A 23,540-nucleotide genomic window follows, 5' to 3' on the forward strand; every position below is an offset into this window, starting at 1 on the left:
ACACAGGGTTAAAAGAACTTACAATATAATTACTTATCTGCGATGCACTGACACAATCGCAGTGTCACTCCATAGTCGTGGTGTGCCCTAGATAAGAGAAAATAGTCTACAGCAGTGTTTTTCAGACTGGGGGACGCGACTCGTTAGTGAGTCGCAACCAGCATTTTTTTTCTTTTTTTTTGAATGAAGTAGAATGGAAAATATCAGTGTATTTCACAGATTTGGTAGCTTTAACATGTTCATGTCGAGTAGTGTCACATCCAGCGTTTCGCTTCAAACAGACGTTGCTCGACGCTATGTCATGTCCCTTCTGCGTTTTACTAACTTTTAAACGTATATGGCATTCTGGTTTGATTGTTTTTAATTAAATTTTATTTTTGAAATTACTATTGGGAACTACCTTAATGATATAGAAAATCTCAAATGCAATTCTGATTTCAAGTTTATATATTTGCTATTGAAAATTTACTTTACCTAAATCAGTTGGTTTCGGCACCCAATGACTGCGTTATGAATAGATGTGACCATTATTTTTTTCCAACGGAAAATTGGAAATAGGTTGTTAGGGCTGTTAGTGGGCGTCCACAGAGGAGGACGGGGAATTTATGCCCCCCTCCGATATCTACCTGTGAAAAAAAACAAAAAAATTAAATAATTAAATAAAAATTTATTGATGTAATTATTTGTCTCCAAGCTTTGCGCCCCAACCCCCTGGAAAATTTTCTGCGGACGCCCATGCTGTTAGATATTGTATCTGGCGCTACAGTAAAACTTCTTTTGCTTGCCTGTGAGAGAGAGTGAGTTGTTTTGCATTATGCAGAGTCGTTTTCTTTCCATTTGTCTTCAGTTTCCAATAATTGTGCTACATATAGTCTGTATATGCCAACTGAGCTATGGAGACTCCATATAAAATCTACTTACTGAATAATAAATATTTGAAAAAGCGTTCAGCTAATTTTGAAACACCTTGTATATCTTAGTAGTTGGGGGATTGAGTGGTGGAGACGGAGCGTTGTAGAGTAGGTGCCCTCCCTCGATTAGTCTTTGGACTCTTTGGAGGTGATGTAATAATAATAATAATCTTCGCCGGTTGCTGAGTACTTTACTTGGATAAGAGACTTCATTTCAAATCCTGCCACTAATCGGATAAATTTGTTAGACCTTTTCAGTCAGGGCTACTTCCGCCTTAGGCGAAGACGGAAGTTTTTTCATTCTATAAAACAAGTTACTCTACTATGCAAGATTACGAATGACCACCTTATCCTGTTAAGTAAGGTTCACTGTTTAGATACTTTCCTAGCCCGTGAATAGTTATCACAAGGATTTGAAGATGATGTATATGAGTGGCCGAATTATCCATTCAACCACACCTTCTTAGTCCAATTAGTAGGCGGGGAACGCAATGCGGATCTGTGACGATTTTCAGAATTTCGGGTATGTGATCCCGTAAAACTGACGAACTGGACTGTCAACTACACGACAAAGCAGGACAAGTTATTTCTGCTCCAGAGTCAAACTTTGCAGGTTGAGCTCTAGTATGATTTTTTTTCATCCTTATGTTATATTTAAATTTATATATTAGTTAGAGGTATAGATGGGTATATTGGTAAATATATATTTACGGGACACTCGATTAGCATACTATCAGTTACCTCCCCCCATGCAACGACACGTAGACACAGCCACTCCCATAAATGAGCAGTTTGGCATTATAACAGTGTAAAATGGGACAGCCTCCGTGACTTTTATGCCTCATTCACATAGTTGGACCATTGTTTCTGGTCTTCCAATCCAAACATATGCACCGAACGTATCACTAAAGTAATCCTCACTGGTATGGAAACATACATTCCTCTGAACTGCCGTCCTCTAACTAAACCCTGTTTCTCCAAAAGATGTGCCAAGGCTGTAAAAATGAAAAATCAAGTATACCCCAACTGGTTTACATCAAGAACACCATCCTCCTTAAGGGCCTATACCCAAGCCCGAAATAGATGCAAGAAAGTTATCAATGCTTCCTAAACAGAGTTTGAAAAATCAAAAAGTAGGAAACTTACAGCCTTTCCAAACGGTAGCCGAGCCTTTTGGTCTCTTGCCAAAGTAATTGATCGCCATACATAGTGTGGGACAAAGTAACTTTTGTCCAACACTACTCCCACCCCTATCATACCCAGATGGTTCTATTGTATCATCTTCTTCTTCTCTTCCGTCTAAGACGGGCTGAGTCTTCTCTTGAGCAGGATCTTCCAGTCTTCTTTATTCCTTGCTGTTCGAAAAAGTTCCTTATATGTTCTGCATCCCGAGATGTTCTTTATTAATTTCAGGCCAGATAATTCTTGGTCTTCCGGGTCTTCTTTTTTCAGTTGGAAAAGAATTGGTCAGGACGTTAGGAAGTCTGTCTGCGTCCATGCGTACAGTGTGTCCAAAGCATCTCAGTTGTTGTTTTCTAATTTTTTCTATTATTGTCTTTTTATACAATAGTTCTTGTCTGACTGTGATGTTTGTTTTGTTTTCTATCCAACTTGTTATATTTATTTTTCTTAAGCATTTCATTTCAAATGTCAGTAGTTTTTCTCCTCTCTTTTCTTAACTGTCCACGCTTCTGCTCCATAGATGACTGTTGGTATAATTATTGATTCATATAATTTGATTTTGGCTTGCTTAGATATCTTGTTTGTTTTCCAGGTTTTCTGTAATTTTCCCATGGTGGTCCATCCTATTGCTATTCTGTGTTTGATTTTTGAGTTCATCTATTGTTTCTGTTAATTTTGATCCAGGGTATATGAAGTTGTCTACTTGTTCTATTTGTTATCCGTTTAGGGTGGCTGAGATGGAAGTTTTGTTCCTTCCTATTTTCATCACTTTTGTCTTTTGTATATTTATTGTCATGTCATATGTTTTACAGGTTTCGTTTAGCTTGTTGATCAACTTTTGTAGTTCATTTGAGGTTCTTGCAAGAAGGACGAGATCATCTGCATATTTGATATTATTTATGTTTAAACCATTGATTGATTCCAGGCTCATTGTCTATTGCCATCTTTACAACTTCTAGATATATGTTGAATTAGGCATGAGGATAATGGGCATCCTTGCATTACTCCTTTTTGGATCTCTATAGGTTCTGTTGTGAGTGTGCCCTTTTTAATTATTGCATTTGTCTTAGAGTAATATTTTATCAGAAACTGTATTATATATTTGTCTACTGCTCTTTCTAGTAGAATTTTAAGAAGGATTTCTCTGTTGATGTTATCGAAAGCTTGTTTAAAGTCCACAAAACAACAATATAGTTCTTTATGGTCTTCCCAGCTGAGCTCTGCTAGTTGGTGCAATATGAAAATTTGGTCTATTGTTGGATAGTTTCCTCGGAAACCAGCTTGTTCTATGCCTATCATTTCTTCATAGGTGTTTTTAATCTATTTTGTATAATTCTTATGAATATTTTATAGGTGTGAGGGAGTAAATTGATTGGTCTGAAATTTCTGCAGTCTCTTTTGTCTCCTTTCTTGTATATTGGGATGATCTTTCCAGTTCTCCAGTCATTTGGGATCTCTCCTGTTTGTAGTATTTTATTGAATAGGGTTGTTAAATATTCTATTGATATGCTGCCTCCATATGACCACAGTTCAGTAGGGATAGTATCAATGCCTGGTACCAAAGGTACCTGGTAACTGTTTTTCATCTGTTTTATTGCGTATCTAACTTCTTCTTCTTGTGAAATTTTTGGGTGGTCATTATTTTCTTCTATTGTTGGCATTGTATTTTTGTTTCCTTGGTGGAAGATAGTCTTAAAATTGTTTGACCAGATTTTTCTTATATATTCAATATTCTCGGTTTCAGTCATATTGTTGTTTATCATTGTTACTGCTTTTGCTGAGAATTCCTTTGTAATTTCTATTACAGTATCATGGAAGATTTTAAGGTTGTTTTGTTGGTATGTTTCTTTGCATTTCTTAGCTTTTTCTTCTAATCATTTTTCTATGGCTTTTTTGCATAGGTTATCAACTTTATTTTTTAGTGCTCTGTATTTTTCTTTATTCTCTTCATTGTTTTGTTGGTTTACAAGTATTTTGGCCTCTCTTTTCTCTTTTATTGTAGCTACGATTTCTTGGGTTATCCACTCTTTGTTTATTTTGGGTTTGGTACCTAGAGTGTGTTTTGCAATTGATAACACTGTTTCTTTTCCTTCTTCCCAGTATTTTCCGCTGTTCTGGAAGATGGAGGGTTTTAATTTCAAGCACATCTGTTCTAAAAATCGACTTCTGCTTGAGCTATCTTTTAGTTTTGATAGGTTGATGTTTTCTTCTTTTCTGATATTATTTTCCTGTTGAATTTTATCTTCACTTTGGCAGTTAATATTTCGTGGTCAGTGTCAAAATCAAAACTTCTTAAATGTTCGTACATTATTTACTAATCTTTTCCATTGTATCATCACCCACAGAAAAAGCCAATCTCCTGAATTCACACTTTACCTCCAATGCAGGCATTACCGATAATGGTAATTGTCCCCAACCATTCTAGCTGCTAAATATACAATGCCCCTGTATCCTTTTGCCAAAAAGAGATCAGAAAATTATTGTCTAAATTAGACAAAAAAAGTCTCCTGGCCACGATGGATTCCTTCAATTGTGCTGAAGGTTCTGACGTTTGTCCTATGCCTCCTGTATATACTTTCTTACTCCACTGGTATCTATTCCACATCCTGGAAATTGGCCTATATCCATCTTATTCCCAAGAAGGGCGACAAATCTCTTCCACTTAACTACTGAACTATCTCACTCATCTCAGTCCTATCTAAAGTAATGGAGAAAACCATCAATTCCCAACTCCTACACTACCTTGAAGGCACCCAGCTAATAAACGGCGACCAGTATGGATTCCGTCGTTACCGATCAACAGGAGATCTGTTAACATACATCATCCATCTCTAAACAAATGCCATGGAGAAGTTTGGCAAATCTCAAGTGGTTGCACTTGATATCTCCATAGCTTTTGACTGGATCTAGCACAAAGCCTTACTAAGCAAACTCCCATCATTTGGGCTGTCTCAGGACTTCTGCAGTTGAATTGCCAACTTTCTCTCTAGACGCACACTATGTGTGATAATAGAAGGTTCCTTATTTACTTATCCTTTCACCATCCAACTAATTCCGAGGTTCCACAAGGTTCTGTTCTCTCACCAACGCTCTTTCTTCTGTATATCAATGAGCTTCTTCAGTTGACCCCAACCAATACAGTTTTGCAGGTGACAGTACATTGCACTCCTCCCTTTCATTTGATAGACCTTACTTTTCACAACTCACACTCCCCCTACGGAACACCAACCACTGCCCTTGATTCTGGCCTCCAAGCTATCTTCTAATGGGTTCAGATAACATCGTCAATTTCAATGCTAGTAAAACCAAGTTCAGTCCTATTTCTCACAAAAAATAACCATTTTCTCCCAGTATTATTTTTGATTACACTCATATTTTCAGACAAGATAAGATTTCTCTTCTTGGAATTACCCTGACATCAAGCCTCTCCTGGTATAAACACATCACAACCATTGCATCCTCAGCTTCAAAAAAAAAAAACTAGGATTTCTCTTTCGCTCAAGACGTTACTTCACCTCTGAACAGCTATTAACCTTATATAAATCACAAATCCTCCCAACTATCGAATACTGCTCTCACATTTGGAGTGGGACTCCTAAGAGCTCTCTCACAATGCTTGACTCAGTACAGAGGAGAGCAATCAGACTTATTAATGACCCATCCCTTACCAACTCACTCTCCCAACTTTTGCAGAGACGTTTGGTTTCTGCAACTTGTGAATTCTATAAATATTATCTTTGACCTCCAACCTAATACATTTTTTTCCCATGGCAAATGTTTATCTGAAATACCATCAATAATTCCCCCGCTCAGTACTAAGCTCGTTGGAACACGTGTAGCTATCGCCCAATATCTCTTCAGAGTACACCTTGAAACCCTCAGAACAAGTTTCTTCTCCTCTTCATTCATTACTGCTACTGCTTTACTGTGGAACAGTCTTCCCCTGACGTATTTCCCAAGGAATACAACATACAGGCTCTTAAATCAAATGTAAACAAGTTTCTCCTTTCCCAACCCACTACCCATATACGGTAGTAATGCACTATAGGTTGATCAACCAACCTCTCTTGCATGGGCCCAACATTAAAAATAATAATAATAATTATAAAGTCCATAACATTGCAATATCTAATAATCGTTTCGGGTTCGTTGTTGATTTTTTATTATTAAGATGCACTTTTATGGATTAAAGTTGACTGAAACTTCTACTGCATGTAGTACAGTGATTGGCATGGGAGGGGGGGGAGGCACTTCATTTTGAATATGATTCTTCAGTATTATACTCATGAATTACTTGTGACAAATCTACGTTATTAACATTCGACAAATTGACAGAGCCTAGTATTTGAAACTTCGCTTAGTTTTCCCGTAATTATTATTTATCTAAATTAAATGTAAAAAAAAAAACTTTTTTTTTAATATTTAATTTTTGTATTTCCGTTTTTTGGAGACTGTCAGTTTTATTGCCGGAAGCAAGCTCCTCACTCAGAGCACCCTCAACTCTGCTACGTGGTATCCTTAAATGAGAACAGATCCATTCACTGCTCTACCGTGAGATGTTCATGACACGGTTCAGAGAGCTAGATGATAAAGCAACAACAACAACAACAACAACACATGTAAACCGTGAAACAAAATATCGTAATGAAGGATATGGTAAAACGAATGTAGTAAGACAGCTAACATATTCTCATCAACTGTCTTTCTTAGACTACTGGAGCACTACAATATAATTACTATGGAATATTTAACAAATTGACCTACAGAACGAGACATTCGTACTTAAATATCTATCCCTATTCCAATTATAAAACTCCGGAACTGTAGTGCGATCAGAGTTTCCTAATCTATGTACTTTGCCCTATATTTAAGCAACCATGACTACTTGCAGTCATGCGAGTCACTTACCAATCATTCTTATGTCCCGGAAGAAAGAAGGAAGAAAAAGAAAAAAAGTTAAATCAGTAAATGAGAAAAAATTTATAAAATGTGTAAAGTAATAATAAATAAATATCACAAAAAATTATGAGAATTATTGGAATCGAGAAATATAAAAATATTCTTGAAAAAATTCGGAAGTGCTTCCAGCGTAAATGAAATGCAATTATTATCATGATAATTATCTCGTTCTTTCATTATGCGTCAAGCGAGTGGCGTAGTAAATGACTACAGCGTTTTACTAAATTTGGGACATTTTGATTCATAATAAAGGATAGAATAGTTTCCTAAACAGGAAGTGTCATTCTGTTATGGTACAGTGCTGAGCTTGTCGAAACAATTCAAGGGAAGTGTCATATGTGTTTTTGTAGGTTAGTCTACAGAAACTTCTATTGCTTAGTGTAAACTTTCTAAGTTTGTCTGACCTTCTTGGTTAGGAAAAAAAAAAGTTAGAAAAAAAATAATTGTGTGTTTGTTAACCTCATGATTTTGTTGATGGGAATACGTAGTTACCTAAGCATAGTTTCGTGACTGTTTCCTTTAAAAGGTAATGGATTATATTGTAAACATAGTGCTGGAAGGAACTGAATATCAGAACATGCTTGAGGAAGAGGAGGAAAACTGAATAATATTAGTGAAACAAATAACAAAACTTCTACCTTTTGGAATCCTAGTCGGAAGCAAGAGATGAGAACGAAAATACTTTTACGAACTAAAGTTTATATTTAAAATAAAAATAATAAAAAAACGTAATAATAAATACGCATACAGACCGACTTCGTAATATAAAATGCTAATTATTTTGTTAGCATTTAAAATGGATGAGCAGTCGCCGAGTTTTGTGTTCTTAAGACCAAGAATCATTTAAAAAAAGAAACTAATCTCAGTAGTGCATTCGTAATTATTTTTAAGGTCCTATTTACGACCCTAATCCCCGTTTTCGGGTATTCTAATCATTATTTTCTTTCTGTAGATGTTGTTTTCGTTGTACTGGATACTACAGCTTTTGAAACTAAAAGGCAAAAAATGTGGGGGGGGTGGGGGTAGATTCCTCAACAAAGTTTATTCCAGGAAAAATAATTTCCATTACTTGATTACTTGAGCTTAACGTGTATCATAAACGTCTTAATATCCCTGGTGACTGATATTAAGGTTTTTTTTTCTTTTTTTTTTTAATTGAGAATCCAGAAAACATTAGTGACATGTCACCATAGGAGGACTTCAGATGATCCGAAAATCCTGCTCTTGAGAAAAAATGTGATACGCTTTTCGAACTGTGTCCGGTTCTAGTAAGTGGTAGTATCGCACCAGGTAATGAAAATAATCTTTCATCTAAAGGCATTCACCAACAATTCATGCCCATTGTGGGATTCGAATCTACTGACTATTGTTTGGAGAGTAGGTGCACAACAGGGGCGAATGCTGGTCTTGAAATTCACGCTTGCTCTTGTTATCATTCAGGGAGTGAGAGGTGTGATTGAAGTCTGATTAGCGGAATAATGAATTACTGACCATTTAAAACTATGTGTATTTAGAAATGTATGTACATTTAATCATACAAATACAACATTTATTTTACAAATGATATTCTCTCTTTTTCAGTTTAGCTACTTGAATACAAATTCTACCCAACGGTTCTTCTTTATGAACTGGTCAATAACATCGTCATAAAAAGTTGGTTGTAACTTCATTTTCCCAAGCAACACGCACACTTGTAAAGGCTCACTGAAGCTCACTGGCTACAGCTACTTTGACTGGGTATAGCATTATGTTTAAGACGACGTGAAGGGAGCGGAAATGGCTATGCGCGCGCATGAAATCACGAGGACTTGGAAGCTCCTATAACCGATCAAGTCATGGTAGCTTTGACTAGACGAGCAAGCATCGGCCTTCGATACACAACGGAAAGCTCAATTATTGCCGCGCAAGCTTAAGACGTCTTCTATCTACAAAAATAAAAGCCTAAATGGAATGCTTATAAATGCATGCATTTATTAACAAATAAATATTACTTCTTTCTCAATTAATGAGAAAGAAGTAATAAAGAATTCGCCACTGGGCACAATACACTCTGCTAACAGGATAATAGGCTACAAAGCCATTTTTATAGGCTTTGCAGCCTATAAAAAATGGCATGAACATTTTTTATAGGCTACAAAGCCTTAACATCTAAGACTTTTGAAGATATAAGAAAAAGCTGCCAATAAAATTTTGAGACACTGCCTTTTGTGATAGCTTGATCAAAGTACCTCATGTACGATTTTATTCAATTAAATGACTGAACTTTTGTTATTCAATAATTTAAAGTAAATTATCAATATTACACAGTAAACAACTGTATCGTTTCTTAATATTTTTTAATAGAATGTTAATAAAAACAATAGTTTTCTGTGCAGAGATGCCACATGGGGAGAGTATTTTGAATTCAAGAAAACAGGAGTAAAAAAAAAAAAAAGAACCGCAAGCAAGTTGCTTTTGCGAATACAGTTATCTTCAAAACTAAATTGCCTTTTCTCTTCTTTTGGTTTTTACTTGTTTTATTGTAATACCTGTCATACTAAGAAGGACTGCTAACTGCTCATAGCCAAGTGCAACGAGGTATTTCTCCACGCTGACCAATTCAGGTGCTGTCCTGAGTTAAATATCTTCCTACCTCAAACAGTGATTGTTTTCCTTCTGCTCAGAGATTTTGTTCCTTTATGCACAAATCTGTGGCAGAGATTGACTAACTCGGTAACTGGTTGAAAAAAAAAAAAGTTCTAGTTGACTACTGGAATCTAATATATAATGGTTTTCTGGTGGTTGGGTATATGATACAAGAAACTGTAGTTACTACAGTTTTAACACAAACACCCTATCATCCTTTTATGAAATACTGAAATATTTCAATATACGCAGTTTCTTCGCCTACCACTCTAGTCTTTTTGTTGATGTTATTATTATTATTATTATTATTATTATTATTATTATTATTATTACGGGCGACTCCAGGGAGTCCTTAGACTCATCGAGGGAGGCTCTAAACATCCTGTCCACACAACTATTCGATATTCTCACAGTATCTATCATACCTTGCCTTGAACTCATTCACTGTCATAGCACCCACAACAGACTCTGGCAGCTTATTCCACTCATTCACCACTCTAAAAGTAAAGAACCCAGCTCTAACACCCTTGCTAACCACACTCTTGCCCTGCTTCCATAGATGTCCCCTAGTTCTCCCACCACCAGTCCTTATCTCAAAAATATCCTCTGAATTAATCCTATAGAAACCCTTCAGCAATTTTAATGTCTCAATCATATCTCTCCTTTTCCGCCTATCAACCAATTTCTGCAACCCACAAATCTTCAATCTGTTCTCATAAGGTTCATTCCATAGACCTGCTATTATCTTGGTCACTCGCCTCTGGATCCTCTCCAACTCCTCCCCATCAAGAAGAAACCTAGGTGACCAAATCTGGGCACAGAAGTCGAGATGAGGTCTTATCAAGGCTCGGTACAGAGGAACAATAACTTGCTTGTCTCTGCTCGTCAAAGTATTTTTCAGCAACCAAGTGATTTGATGAGCTAATTTAGCCACTTTTGCAATGTGTCGCCTAAACGTCATCTCCCTATCCACCAACACTCCCAAGTCCCTGGCCTCATCAATCTCCTGGAGTACAGTTCCACCAATGTGGTATACTGCTGCTAATCTTTTCACCCTTAAATGCATAATCTTACATTTTGTCACATTAAATTGACATCCATTCTCCTTAGCCCTTAATTTAATTTAAACTTTAATCTATCCCAATCATCCTGCAAGATTTTGACATCTTCTGCATTCACTATTGCCCTATCCAACTTTGCATCATCAGCGAACAAATGAACCGTTCCTCTTAGATCCTTCCCTATATCGTTAATGAACAAATTAAGCAGCAGTAGTCCAAGAACAGAACCCTGCAGCACACCACTAGTCACAGGCCGTCTTTTGGATTCTACTCCTGAATAAACTACTCTCTGATGTCTCTCCATCAACCACCCACCCATCCATCTCACCAACTCTATATCCATTCCCATATGTTGCAGTTTACGGATTAGAATTCCATGTGGTATCCTTTCAAAGGCCTTAGCCAGGTCCAGCAGTATCACTGTAATCCCATTACCCTTTGTTATAAAATGTACCCCATTAGCAAAATAAGATCGTCCCTTATAAACCTATGGTGAAATTATTAAATTATTCTTCAAATCTTAATCATCATGTTGATACTTCTAATTTGACGTTCCACTGATTTACATTTATTTGATTGAACTTCATTATTTAGTTAGCTTTGGAATCACGGTAGAGTAGTGCGCGTTCTTTTAAAATTTGTAGTCAAATTTCATATCTAATGACCTTATTAACATCAACATAATGCAGTATCCCAGACCTCTAATTCCTCAACTCTCTCCTTGTTATCGGAATAATGCTTTGATCCACATGAAACACAAAATAATTTCAAGAAAAAAACTAAAATAATTCTCCACTTTAAGCTCATAGAAACGAGGTGAAAGGTATGAGGTGCAGGACCCATCATTCGCAATCACGGTTCCTCACTCCTATTTTTTTTTTCTCTCCTATCCACTAAAACTGCAATTTCTTTACTTAAATATAAAGAGCCAATAGGCTTCATTTCGGCTATATAAATATTATTTAAATTAAGGGGATATTAAATCCCACATTGTTTTAAAACCGAATAAGAAACTCAAAGATTGGAATCAGAGAGTTTCATGTCGAATATAGTATAATAAACTATAAAAGTATCTGCGACTACTAGCGTGAGCTAATGCAAGTAGTCCAAGTACGTAGTACAAACTCGGGCAACTCGTAGCAAAGATGGTAGATATTTTACATTATGGAAAATACCATGAATAGCGATCAGAACTTTACCACCTTTGCTGTGAGTTGCCCGAGTTTGTACTACGTACTTGAACTACTTGCATTAGCTCACGCTAGTAGTCGCAGATACGTTTATAGTTTATTATACTATATTCGGCATGAAACTCTCTGATTCCAATCTTTGAGTTTCTTATTCGGTTTTAAAACAATGTGGGATTTAATATCCCCTTAATTTAAATAATGCAATTTCTTTATCTGTCAAGTTGAACTAGCATTTGCCAGACGACTCAGTCCATTTTTTTCCTTGTAAATTGAGAAAAAAAAATCTGAATATTCATGCAAATAGAATTAGCATTCTGTCATCAGTAAAATATCACGCTGGAGCTTAAATAATAAATAAATAAATAAATAAATAAACTTTTATTGGCTCAAATAACTGCTCGAACAAAATTTAGTGTTTTGTATTGGTAAAAGCGACATACATTTAAATTTCATATGGCCATTCAAATATCCATTCATTTCAGTCCCTTTATCTCGAAAATTCAAATCCGACATCAGTGATTCGATCTGATATGAATTTTGGACAGAAGTTTATCGTTATTTTTCATTTAATTGATTTATCTATTTATTATTATTATTACTATTATTATTATTACTTTGTGTTGACATTCCTATACCATCTTCCATCAACGTATTGGGCTTATTTACTTACTATGTGCTATGATCAAGTAACTTTACTTATCCAAATCTCATTTCATATAATATTTTTAAATTTCTATCAAAATATTCTAGTTTTCTGTCAATCTGCTAGTAATGACTGGGTGATCTAGACCAGTCAATAGCACTGACCGATTTGGTAAGATTTTTCTTTTGCCAAACTGAGTTTTGGTAGGAAACCCTACCATGCATCTGTATGATACATACCTGCGTTCGGTCTTTTGTATGTGGTATGGAGCCATGCTGATATATTAACAGTGCAAATTATAGGAAGTTTGTTAATGTAATGTCCAAACTACAAGAATTGACCATTAGCTTCAACTAACACATTCCAGGATTCTCGCTTCCTTCAAGTTCGATGGGATCTCCTCCAGCCATAAAATTTCAAGTTATAGCACAATATATGTACTTGAAATATCCATTACACTCTTTTAATAATTAAATTTATATTATTATTATTTTAACTCATACGCAGATATAGTTGCATGCTTCGTTTGTTAATATATATTAACAAGCGAATATATATATATATAATTTAATATTTAATAAACATTAAGTAATAAAAATTATAAATACGTAATAAATTTAATATATATATTTTTTTTTCTTTAGCCCTGTGAAGCAGACACTTACGAAGGTTACCCTTTATATTCCTCATATCCTGGACCACTGCAAACGTAATTTCTCGTTACTGCAGCACGAATTATAGAATAGAGTTCTTTTTCCTGTTGAAGAAACTGAGAGAGAATTTTGAATCGATAAAATCTTGAATTTTAGCAGCCTACCGCACTCTCATCATGCTTCCTATATGTGCAACAGTAATTGTGAAGAACTAAAGGAAACGTATCGTTGTAAATGATTGAGTTACTAATCTATTCGCATGTTCTTCAAATAACTAATATGTGTTATTATTGTTATCATAATGTTGATTCTTGCGCATCGAATTCGCATGAACATAAATAATGAAATTATGTAATGATAAATTACACGTTTCACGGTTGTTGTTGTTGTTGTTGTTCCCTTCAAAAAATTCAAACCTTCACTAGCAAAATAAGAAAACTAAGCTTTCCTCTCTGAGTCAAGGACAGAAGAACAACCCTTTTTTATTTTAATTATTTACTAATTAGAAACAAATAATCTAATATCGATTAGATTATTTGTTTTATCCGTATGCCTGGTTTTTCACCTAGAACGGATTATTATTAAAATTCAATATTTATTTATCTTTACATAAAATTAGTCGAACTATCTGCATCTCAATTATACTTATAATCATACCAATTTTCGTCGCAAAATTTAACTGTGCTCTGCCGGGATGGAATTTAATGAAATTTGGAATTTAGAATCGCTATTAAACTTTGTATTTTGTTATTTTGTTAAATTTTTCTTTCTTAAAGTTTAAAAAAATTTCCATTGGCATCCAATTTTCTCAAAACGAAACGGAATTGCTTATTGGTTAATGAGCAAATTCAACGCTACTTTCTCTACTCACTTCAAAATTTTCCTATGAAATTATCTTATTTTCAAATGTGGCATTCAGACTTCCATGAAGTCTGCATGTCATATGTCCACATGTTTAAATGCGTTCACTGTTAGTAATCATGCAATATCCAATCTACGAGTACGGAGCAGATCTCATTTTGAAACTCTCAGTAATAACTCTAGACCAATGGTAAGAGAATGTTCTTGAGGAGGAGCTTCATGTCATATTTAGTATCAAAAATGCGATATGGAGTCAAAATTTGGCAAAATGAGAATGATATTGAAGAAAGTATAGTTGGACTGATTAAATGAATGTAGTTATCCTTCGCCAGATGGGTTTAATCTTTCTAATGAATGATGCAGAGGTGGTATTATTATTATTATTATTATTATTATTATTATTATTATTATTATTATTATTATCCCGGGAAACTCCAAGGAGTCGACAGACTCATCGAGGGAGGCCCTAACATAATGTCAAGAACAACTATTCGACATTCACACAGTATCTATCATATCTCGCCTTGAACTCATTCACAGTCATAGCACCCACAACAGACGTTGGCAGCTTATTCCACTCATCCACCATTCTCCAAGTAAAAAACCTAGCTCTAACACCCCTGCTAACCACATTCTTGCCCAGCTTCTATGTATGGCCCCTAGTCCTCCCACCACCAGTCCTATTCTCAAAAATATCTTCAGGATTAATCTTATAGAAACCCTTCAGTAATTTGAATGTCTCAATCATATCACCCCTTTTCCGCCTATCGACCAATTTTTGCAACCCACAAATCTTCAACCAATTCTCATAAGGTTCATTCCATAGTCCTGCAATCATCTTGGTCACTCGCCTCTGGATCCTCTCCACCTCCTTCCCATCAAGAAGAAACCCTGGCACCCAGATCTAAGCACAGTAGTCAAGATGGGTCTTATCAAGGCTCGATACAGAGGAACAATGACTTGTTTGTCTCTGCTTGTTAAAGTATTTTTCAGCAAACAAGTGATTTGATGAGCTGATTTAGTCACTTTTGCAATGTGCCCCCTAAACTTCAACTCCCTATTCACCTTCACCAACATTCCCAAATCCCTGGCCTCATCAATCTCCTGGAGTACTGTTCCACCAATGCGATATACTGCTGCTATTCTTTTCACCCCAAAATGCATAACCTTACACTTTGCCACATTAAATTGACATCCATTTTTCCCAGCCCAGTCCTCCAAACTATCCAAATCATCCTGTAAAATTTTGACATCCTGTGCACACACAATTGCTCTACCCAACTTTGCATCATCAGCAAAGAAGTGAACACTTCCTCTCAGATCCTTTCCTATATCATTGATGAACAAATTGAAAAGTAGTGGTCCAAGAACAGAGCCCTGATGCACACCACTAGTCACAAGCCGTCTTTTAGACTCAACTCCTGAATAAACCACTCGCTGGTATCTCTCCAGCAACCACCCTCCTATCCATCTCACCAACCCTATATCCATCCCCATCTGCTCCAGTTTACTGATTAGGGTTACATGTGGTATCCTGTCAAAGGCCTTGGCAAGGTCCTGTAGAATCACTATAAACCCATTACCCTTATCAAGTTCAGCCGTCACTGTGTTATAAAACGTGAGCAAGTTACTGAGACATGATCTACCCTTCACAAAACCATGTTGTCCCCCATACAATATCCCGTTTTCATCTATCCAATCCTGTATTCTTTTCTTGACTAATTTCTCTAAGACCTTGACAACGATTCCTGATATACTAATCGGTCGGTAATTTACAACAGCAATCTTGGAACCACCTTTATGCAGTGGAACTATTTTCCCCTCTTTCCACCCCCTCGGAACTAACCCAGACCCGAGACTCAAATTAAACAAAATGGTCAAGGGTACTGACAATTCTTTAGCCGCTTCTCGTACGACACTAGCTGGTATACCATCCAATCCCACAGATGCATTGACATTGAGGTTATGCAATAGACCACTCACCTCCACTTCATTCACCACAATTCCCGTATAATCTATTGGTTCATTCATTTCTGCAATGTCACCACCTGGATGATGTACTCTCGCAAAGTGCTCACTCAGTAACTCAACCATATCAACTGATTCAGCTGCGTCCCTACCATCGGCATTCTTTAAAATCATTCTGCCATGCCATATACATTTGTTCTTTTACTTGCAACATATCGAAAAAACTGTTTAGGATTCTCTTTAGCTTGCATGGCCAATGTTCTTTCGTAATCCTTTTTTGCTTTTCTTACCACACTCGTTACCCTTCTAGCCTGCGCTTTATACCGTTCATGTGCCTGCTGGTCACCTTTCTCTTTAAATTCTCTCCATAGTGGTTTCTTTTTTTGCAGTTTAAGCTTAATGGTGTTATTCATCCATTTAACCCCTACTTGATTTATTATTCGGACTCTAGGTATACGGTCAGCCATTGCTTCATGCAAACACTTCTTAACTGCCTCCCATGCACTATCAACTTCTAGTCCTTGCAGTTGTACATGCCATGGAACTGAACCAATCAATCTCCTAAGCTTGTCATACTTACCAACCCGATAATTCCACATATACCCTATCTTAATTGTAAATTCCACATCTTTACACAATTGGTGGCAATGTGGTCATATTTGTTACAGCCAAATCCTGAGATGTAATTACTAGGTCAAGCACTCTCTGACCCCTAGTATTTTCTATTACATGCTGTCGCAGATAGTTATCCCTTAATAACCGCATAAAATCCAGTTCCTTCTTCCCGTGTGTCCTCTCCTCACTCCAATCGATGCGACCATAGTTGAAATCTCCCATAATAATCACCCTCCTTCCACTCATTTCTTCTATTTGCTTGTGCGTACTGTCACCACCATCTTTTCCATCACCTGGTCTATACCAGCACCCAATTGTATATTTAGTTCTGCTAGCCACAATCTCACACCAAATGGCCTCAAATATGCTCTTTTCTCTATCCTGCAATTCAACTTCTATTCTCCTTGGCTGCAGCTCATCAGCTATCATCAACAATACTCCTCCCCATTTTATTCTCCCTGTCATTCCTGAACACACTATACCCATCACATTCAACCCCACTAGCTATATCATCTACAGTCAGCCATGATTCACCAATGCCAATAACCTGTGGTCTGGAAGTGCCAACTATGGCCAAAAACTCTTCCCCCCCCTTGTTCCTAATAATCCTAGCATTAGTGTACATAAATTTAAGACCCCCATTAGCCCCATCCCTACCTTGATGCCTTATATTAACTATCCCATTCTGATTTGTTGTCCTTATTCGCTCGGGCATACTCATTCATACATTCAACTGCCTCCCTAAAGTCTGTATATCTACTCCCCCCCCCTTACTAAATCTAGTTTCCCTGATTTTGCACATCCACTACATTCAGCAACACTTTTTCAAGTCTCCTTACACCGTATCCATTCAAATGCAAGCCATCCATCTTATATAGATCCTTTCGCCCATCGAACTCACTCCACACGTCCAAAAATTCCACACCACTCGTATATCGGCCTATTTTACAAAGCCACGGTAGTGGAGTAAAATGACAGTAAACAGGGTCTTCAACGAACAGCAAATATGACGCGCAGTATACAATATCTACCATACCACATAACACTTAACAGTAAGAACACGCTTTGCATTTTTCATTTTTTCGTAGACAGATGTAAAGAATGATGTATGTGTCTGTGCGGAAAAAGGCAAACTTCTTTAAGAAAGGTCAGTTTCCGATTTATGCGATTCATATTTGGATCAGTACCGTTTGGTATTTCCACCACCACCACCATAGACATCAAGGCCACACCAGTTAATAAATACAATTATAGTTTAATCTAAATGAAATTTAGGATACAACTTTATTTAGGAGAAAATCTGTACCTTGATTTAATGTTTGTATATTGCTATTGTAATAACTATTCTTACGGAGCTGTTATCTGTAGAATGGCTTTGCAAAATCAGGAAAGTAATCACTGATATACCAAAACCACTTCAGTCTCATTTCGTTTTTTTTTTTAAATACATTATTGGAATATAGTCGATGTATTATTTCTAACAGTCGTTATCAAATATATATGGCGCAAGCATACCTCAATGAAATAATGACATATTGTAGGGCCAAATGGGCCAAATTCTTTATATCTCTATTATATATATGTGTGTGTGTGTATGTGTGTGTGTGTGTGTGTGTGTGTGTGTTAATATGTACAGTATATATTAAAAGGAAATCATACATAGGTTCATTTTGAAACACTCATGAATTCTTGTGAATATTATTCGTGAGTCGTATGAAAACACCATTTATTCTCTCCTGTCTCAAGATCTTCAGTTCAATTCAGGACTCCCACCGCAGCCAAGTCTTTTTGAATGTCTTTACAGAGCTGCTTCTTTGAGTTCTTTTTACGGGTCGCTTTCCATCAGGCCTCATCTTGAATCACTTGTTTAGAGATTATCTTCCTATCCATTTTTTCCACATGACCAAGCGGTCACAATCTGCAAGATCTGTTTCCTCAATTAGAGGAGGGTATGTATAAAGTTTATACAGTTCTTGAATGAAAAAAAAATGAAATTACTTGCAGCAGAGAACCTTAGAGAGTAAGCAAGATGAAGAAGAACAAAGCAAATCAATCCTCTCCTCCATTAACAGAAAACGTATAAACACTTCTCAACTCAACTTTATAAGAATGCTAACATCTTGGATAAACATATCAAAAGAAAGAATCACAGAATGAAAATTCAGTATTTGTGGTCTTTTTTCGGTGGTTGCTGAAATATTCAGTCCTTTAAATCATAGTTATTTAATCATAAAACTTAATTCGAAATTAAAATTAGCTTGAAACATAAAAAATTTTCATGTTCCTTAAATAATAATAAAAAAAATTGACCTTATCTTAAAGTGCAGTGTTGGCAATGGCATTTTTTGGTGTGCTTACCTCTGAGGACAAGCTAGGTCTTCTTGAAGGGACACACATACACATATGATTTTTCTCCCATTTTCCTTTATTTTGTTGAAGAATTATAAATGCTTAAAACAACGTTTCAGGAGAGAAGAAACAAACGTGAGATATTGGGCAATATGAACTTTTTTTTAGTTTAGTCACATTGCCAGACGTCCTGCGCAGCTAATACTAGCATAGTAACTTTATGATGGCTGATGTGGAAGGAAGAAAGGTTTTATTCTGGTTATCGAGTTTTTTTTAAAAAAATTTTTTTTTTTTTTAATTCAGTTGCCAGAGGTAAGTTGAGTTTCCGCTCCTGAAAAAAACGCCTTTTTAATTTCAAACTTCAGCAAAACGAACCCTAACCGTAGAACATACACATACACAAATACATTTACACTCGAACTAGACATCCCTCGACATGTTGATTTTCTTCATGACGCGAGGAATTTATTTGTGTGTGTGTGTTTCCTTTTGAACTGATGGTGAATTAGCCATGGAAATCTCATCTGTTCGATGGATGTGTATAAGCCTCAGTGTACCATGCACGCATTCAAAACAAAATCTCACGGAATAGCTGGTTAATTCTTATTCTCATAGTCTCCTGTGTGTGTATGTTGTGTGTGGGTTCTGGCCGATTTGTCTGTTTCGAAGAATGAAAAACTCGAGTTTCCAGGAGTATAAAATCCTTTCACCCCTGTATGAGAGCAGTTAACTCATGTTCTGTTGAAAAGGCCTAAAAGGTTCTTGGTGTATGAAACGGGATTCGAATCAAGGTCTTTCCAGCAAAAGGGCATCGTCGATACTGAATGAACTACAGAGGTGCCGATATGATGAAGATAATTGTTTTATCTCTCTCTCTCGCGCGCGCGCTCTCTTTCTTTCCTCTTCACTTCCAAAACTCTGGTTTTATCTCCCTCAAAACATAGAACACATGCAGTTAACAGACAGGAATATCACATGGTGAATGTAGATGATAATGTAGTGTAGATGGTGGATAGTGTAGTGTAATACTTCCTGTGATGAATCCTGTAACTCAGCAGAAATTCATTTACATAATAATAATAATTTCGTATTTAAATTCAATTACTGAATTTCATGACTATCCATGAACTGTTTTTGAATATTCAGAGTAATAGACAGGCACAGTGAAAGACATTAAATTTTCACCACATGTGGATTTAGTGTTAGTGATAGATCAACCTCCTTGTCAGTTAATTCCTTCCTTGATGTTGATTGATAATCAAGATGTTGATGATACTAATGGTGGTGATTGCTGCATTAGTGAGAAAAGATCATCGCTAAATGAGAGAAGCTATTTAAAACAGGCTGTAGTTTTAAGAGGTTGTGCGAATTTGAATTCAACCAGAAATTCTCAGGTATGGAGGTATAAAAGTCTTGCAGTGACTGAAACTCATAGTTCAGAAGGCCTGGACAGAGGGATGAATTCGAATGGTATGCCTGAGGAGTGGTTGGCTGGTGGAACAATAGAGTGACTTTAGCAGTAAAGAGAGGGCATGATGCAGAAAAGATGTGACATAATAATAATAATAATAATAATAATAATAATAATAATAATAATAATAATAATAATAATAATAATAATAATAATATTCAGAAGAGAAACTACAGAAAATTAAGAAATATATATTGAAAACTGTATTAATCTCACAACAACAATATTAGTGTTGAGATCTGTTCCAGGGGAAGCATTAACTGTGATTCATTTAATTGAATTGAATTTTTTATAATGATAAACCTATTTGCAACTGCAGTTTGAGATGGTGCATCATCGACAGGCGTGTTAAGGAAATTGTATTTATTCTAAAAGCATACGTTGGTTTTAATGTAATTGCCATCGAATGTCACTATTTTATATGAAACATTATTATTATTATTATTATTATTAAAAATACTCATGCCAATGGTGTGATTCGAAAGCACTGCCACATGGGTGAAGAGCGAATATACTATCCACTTGGCCAACTCAAATGACAAATTGTTGCAGTTTATTATAAACTTCATTATAATACTTTAATACATTATAATACTAATAATTTATCACAATTGTCATGCATTGACAATTGTGATAAATTATTTTGTCAAAATATTTTTCATTTTTCAAATAATAAAAATACTAAAATTAGAAATTATAGTAATATAATATAATATAATATAATATAATATAATATAATATAATATAATATAATATAATATAATATAATATAATATAATAAGCACTCGTTTACCAGTCTTTTCATCGATTGCCGCTTATAATCAGTGGAGATTGAACTGCTCATTCAGTCTCCAAAAGCTGGATAGGGATAAAAACAGGTCTTGCTTACTCCCTATAAGTGAATAAAAGGCGTTACTTGATTTATTTATTAGTATTTTATGATTTTTAGAAAGCAGATCTGTAGATTTGCAATAACTGGAATGTTAGAGCGATGTCTAGTTGACATGCATAAAATAAAGTAAAGCAGACAAATGTTGCTATCTATCTTGCGAAAATAAAATATTAAAAAAAATAGGGAAAAAAAGGATTTCTTTATTCAACACCTAGAAACGAAGGTGGAATATTTATTTTTCTAGTCAGTGTAGCGTTATGGATGATATGTGTTACAAAGATTAAAAATAAAACTTTTATATCTAGAAAACTTATACGATTTCATAAACCATATATTCAGATGCTCTCTAAAATATGTCAAGTTTTTAATAACAGTATGTTCCAGAATGCTATATTGAAAAGGGAGAATAGGTATACAAATATACTTGAAAATATTTACATGTAAGCTCAACTTTCTTCTGTTGTCCCGTTGAGGATGTAAAAAGCTTTATAAAGGCTGAGATGGGGAACCATTCACAAGCCAGATGTCATTTCACAATTAATTTTGTAATAGTAAAATATTCGTTTTTCAACTACTAAAATCAACAGGATAATATAATGATGAGAAGTATTACGAATTCATCACATCACGCATCACTGGATTCTTTCGATGAGAAGTTGAGAGCACCCCTTCCTATATAGATTGGCAGAACATTGAATATTAATTTCCTGAGTGTAAAATCCAATGGATGCTCTAGAAGCCTTCCACTCCATTCACTGCTCGGGTTATAGTGATGTGGAAAATTCAACATGACTGGAAAATAAACACTGGAAAATTTTGATACTGGAGATGACTGCAATATACACTCTACAATCGAACATATATGTTAGCAATATTTATATATTTGATATAAATATCGTTCATATAACTTAATTAAATATATATATTCTTTTTATATAAATAATTTCATACACACACTAACACATATCGTCAACTTGTCAGATTGTACCATCTGTTAAGAGCGATTATGATGACATTTTGGTTCAAGGCCTCGAGATTCTAAGATGGATATCAAAATGATAATGCTCTATGGCCACGGTGGCCAAACTGCGGCTCGCGAGCCGCATGTGGCTCTTCTTAAGTTTTATTGCGGCCCAACTAACAAATAAAAAATATTTATAATTTTTCTTAATTTTCTAGCAGACATGGGGCAATCACCTCATAAAGTTTTTCTGAATGATATAATAATTTAAAAAAATATTTTATGATTTTTACTCGAGGCAAAGCCAAAAAAAGGTAAAAAAAATCTATGTTTTTCTCTAAAAATCATCGATGTTTGTTTGCCATCCCTAATAAGCTATATTTTGCTACTCGATTGGTCAATGCAGAGCCGTATTCATGGGTGTGTGCAAACTGTGCGGTGGCACAGGGCCCCCCGCCACCGCACAGTTCTTATGTATTTTCTTGCTAAAATAAACACCGGATTTTTCATGAAAATACATTCAAATTAAACTGATAACGGCGCGTCGTTCTTTCATTGGCACTGCACCGTGTTACTGTTCGCCCAGTATCTCATGGCCAGAGCTTGAGATACTCGATGAAATAACATTAGGATAAACAGTAATTGGTATATTGAATAAATTTTAAGATCGTAGCGCTAGAGCGATAGGGAAAAATGCATTTTAAAACAATTTTATTAATTATTTTAAATAATTTTAAGGAGGTTTTTGATTTTAGTTTATGATTTTATGAACAAGTAAGTATATACACGTAATGTCATGGCAATTTTTTTATGACATTACTTGCAAAACATCTTAAAAAATATATTTTGTAAACTGGTTTTAGGTTATCCGACATCAGAATTTTTCTCCAATAGCAGTTTTCAATCTATATTAGATTTATTTATTTTCTAATATTATCTATTTTAGATATACTGTATTTTATTACTTACTTTATCAGGTAAGTAATTTTGTTTTAATTTATTAACTTATTTTATAATTAGATCTATCGTATTTAATTCTAGAGTATGACTATTCGTGAGAGAGATTATTATGGAAGAAAATACCCAGGTGGGCATGAAAAACAAAAGCGAAAACAAGAAAAAGAAGCGGCTGAGGAACGTCAAAGAAATTCACTGTTTAAATTTATGAAGGTGAACTCATATATTTGTTCAGATATATC

General features: G+C 35.4%; 2 protein-coding genes across 10 annotated transcripts in view; one reads left to right on the forward strand and one right to left on the reverse strand.

Annotated features, from left to right (window-relative positions):
* GABPI (zinc finger DHHC-type palmitoyltransferase GABPI) overlaps nt 1–13,476 on the reverse strand; it is a 281,497-nt gene extending 268,021 nt beyond the window's left edge. For 6 of the 9 annotated variants that reach the window (XM_090406034.1, XM_090406031.1, XM_090406032.1 and 3 more), the window contains exons 1-2: nt 13,237–13,476; nt 475–626 (exon numbers count right to left, since the gene is read on the reverse strand). The gene's annotated coding sequence lies outside the window, so the exon portion shown is untranslated. The remainder of the gene's footprint in view (nt 1–474; nt 627–13,236) is intronic. The other 3 variants (XM_090406033.1, XM_090406028.1, XM_090406027.1) reach the window with 2 other exon arrangements.
* LOC150097850 (tyrosine-protein phosphatase 10D-like) overlaps nt 1–23,540 on the forward strand; it is a 501,687-nt gene that overhangs the window by 2,345 nt on the left and 475,802 nt on the right. Inside the window, exon 2 of the mRNA XM_090406609.1 lies at nt 13,216–13,280. Coding sequence (XP_090262735.1) covers nt 13,216–13,280 — 65 coding nt within the window. The remainder of the gene's footprint in view (nt 1–13,215; nt 13,281–23,540) is intronic.

Source organism: Typopeltis vanoorti, chromosome 16 (genome assembly GCF_054136105.1).
Source record: "Typopeltis vanoorti isolate ZY-2024b chromosome 16, IOZ_Tvanoo_1.0, whole genome shotgun sequence".
Classification (NCBI taxonomy): Eukaryota; Metazoa; Arthropoda; class Arachnida; order Uropygi; family Thelyphonidae; genus Typopeltis; species Typopeltis vanoorti.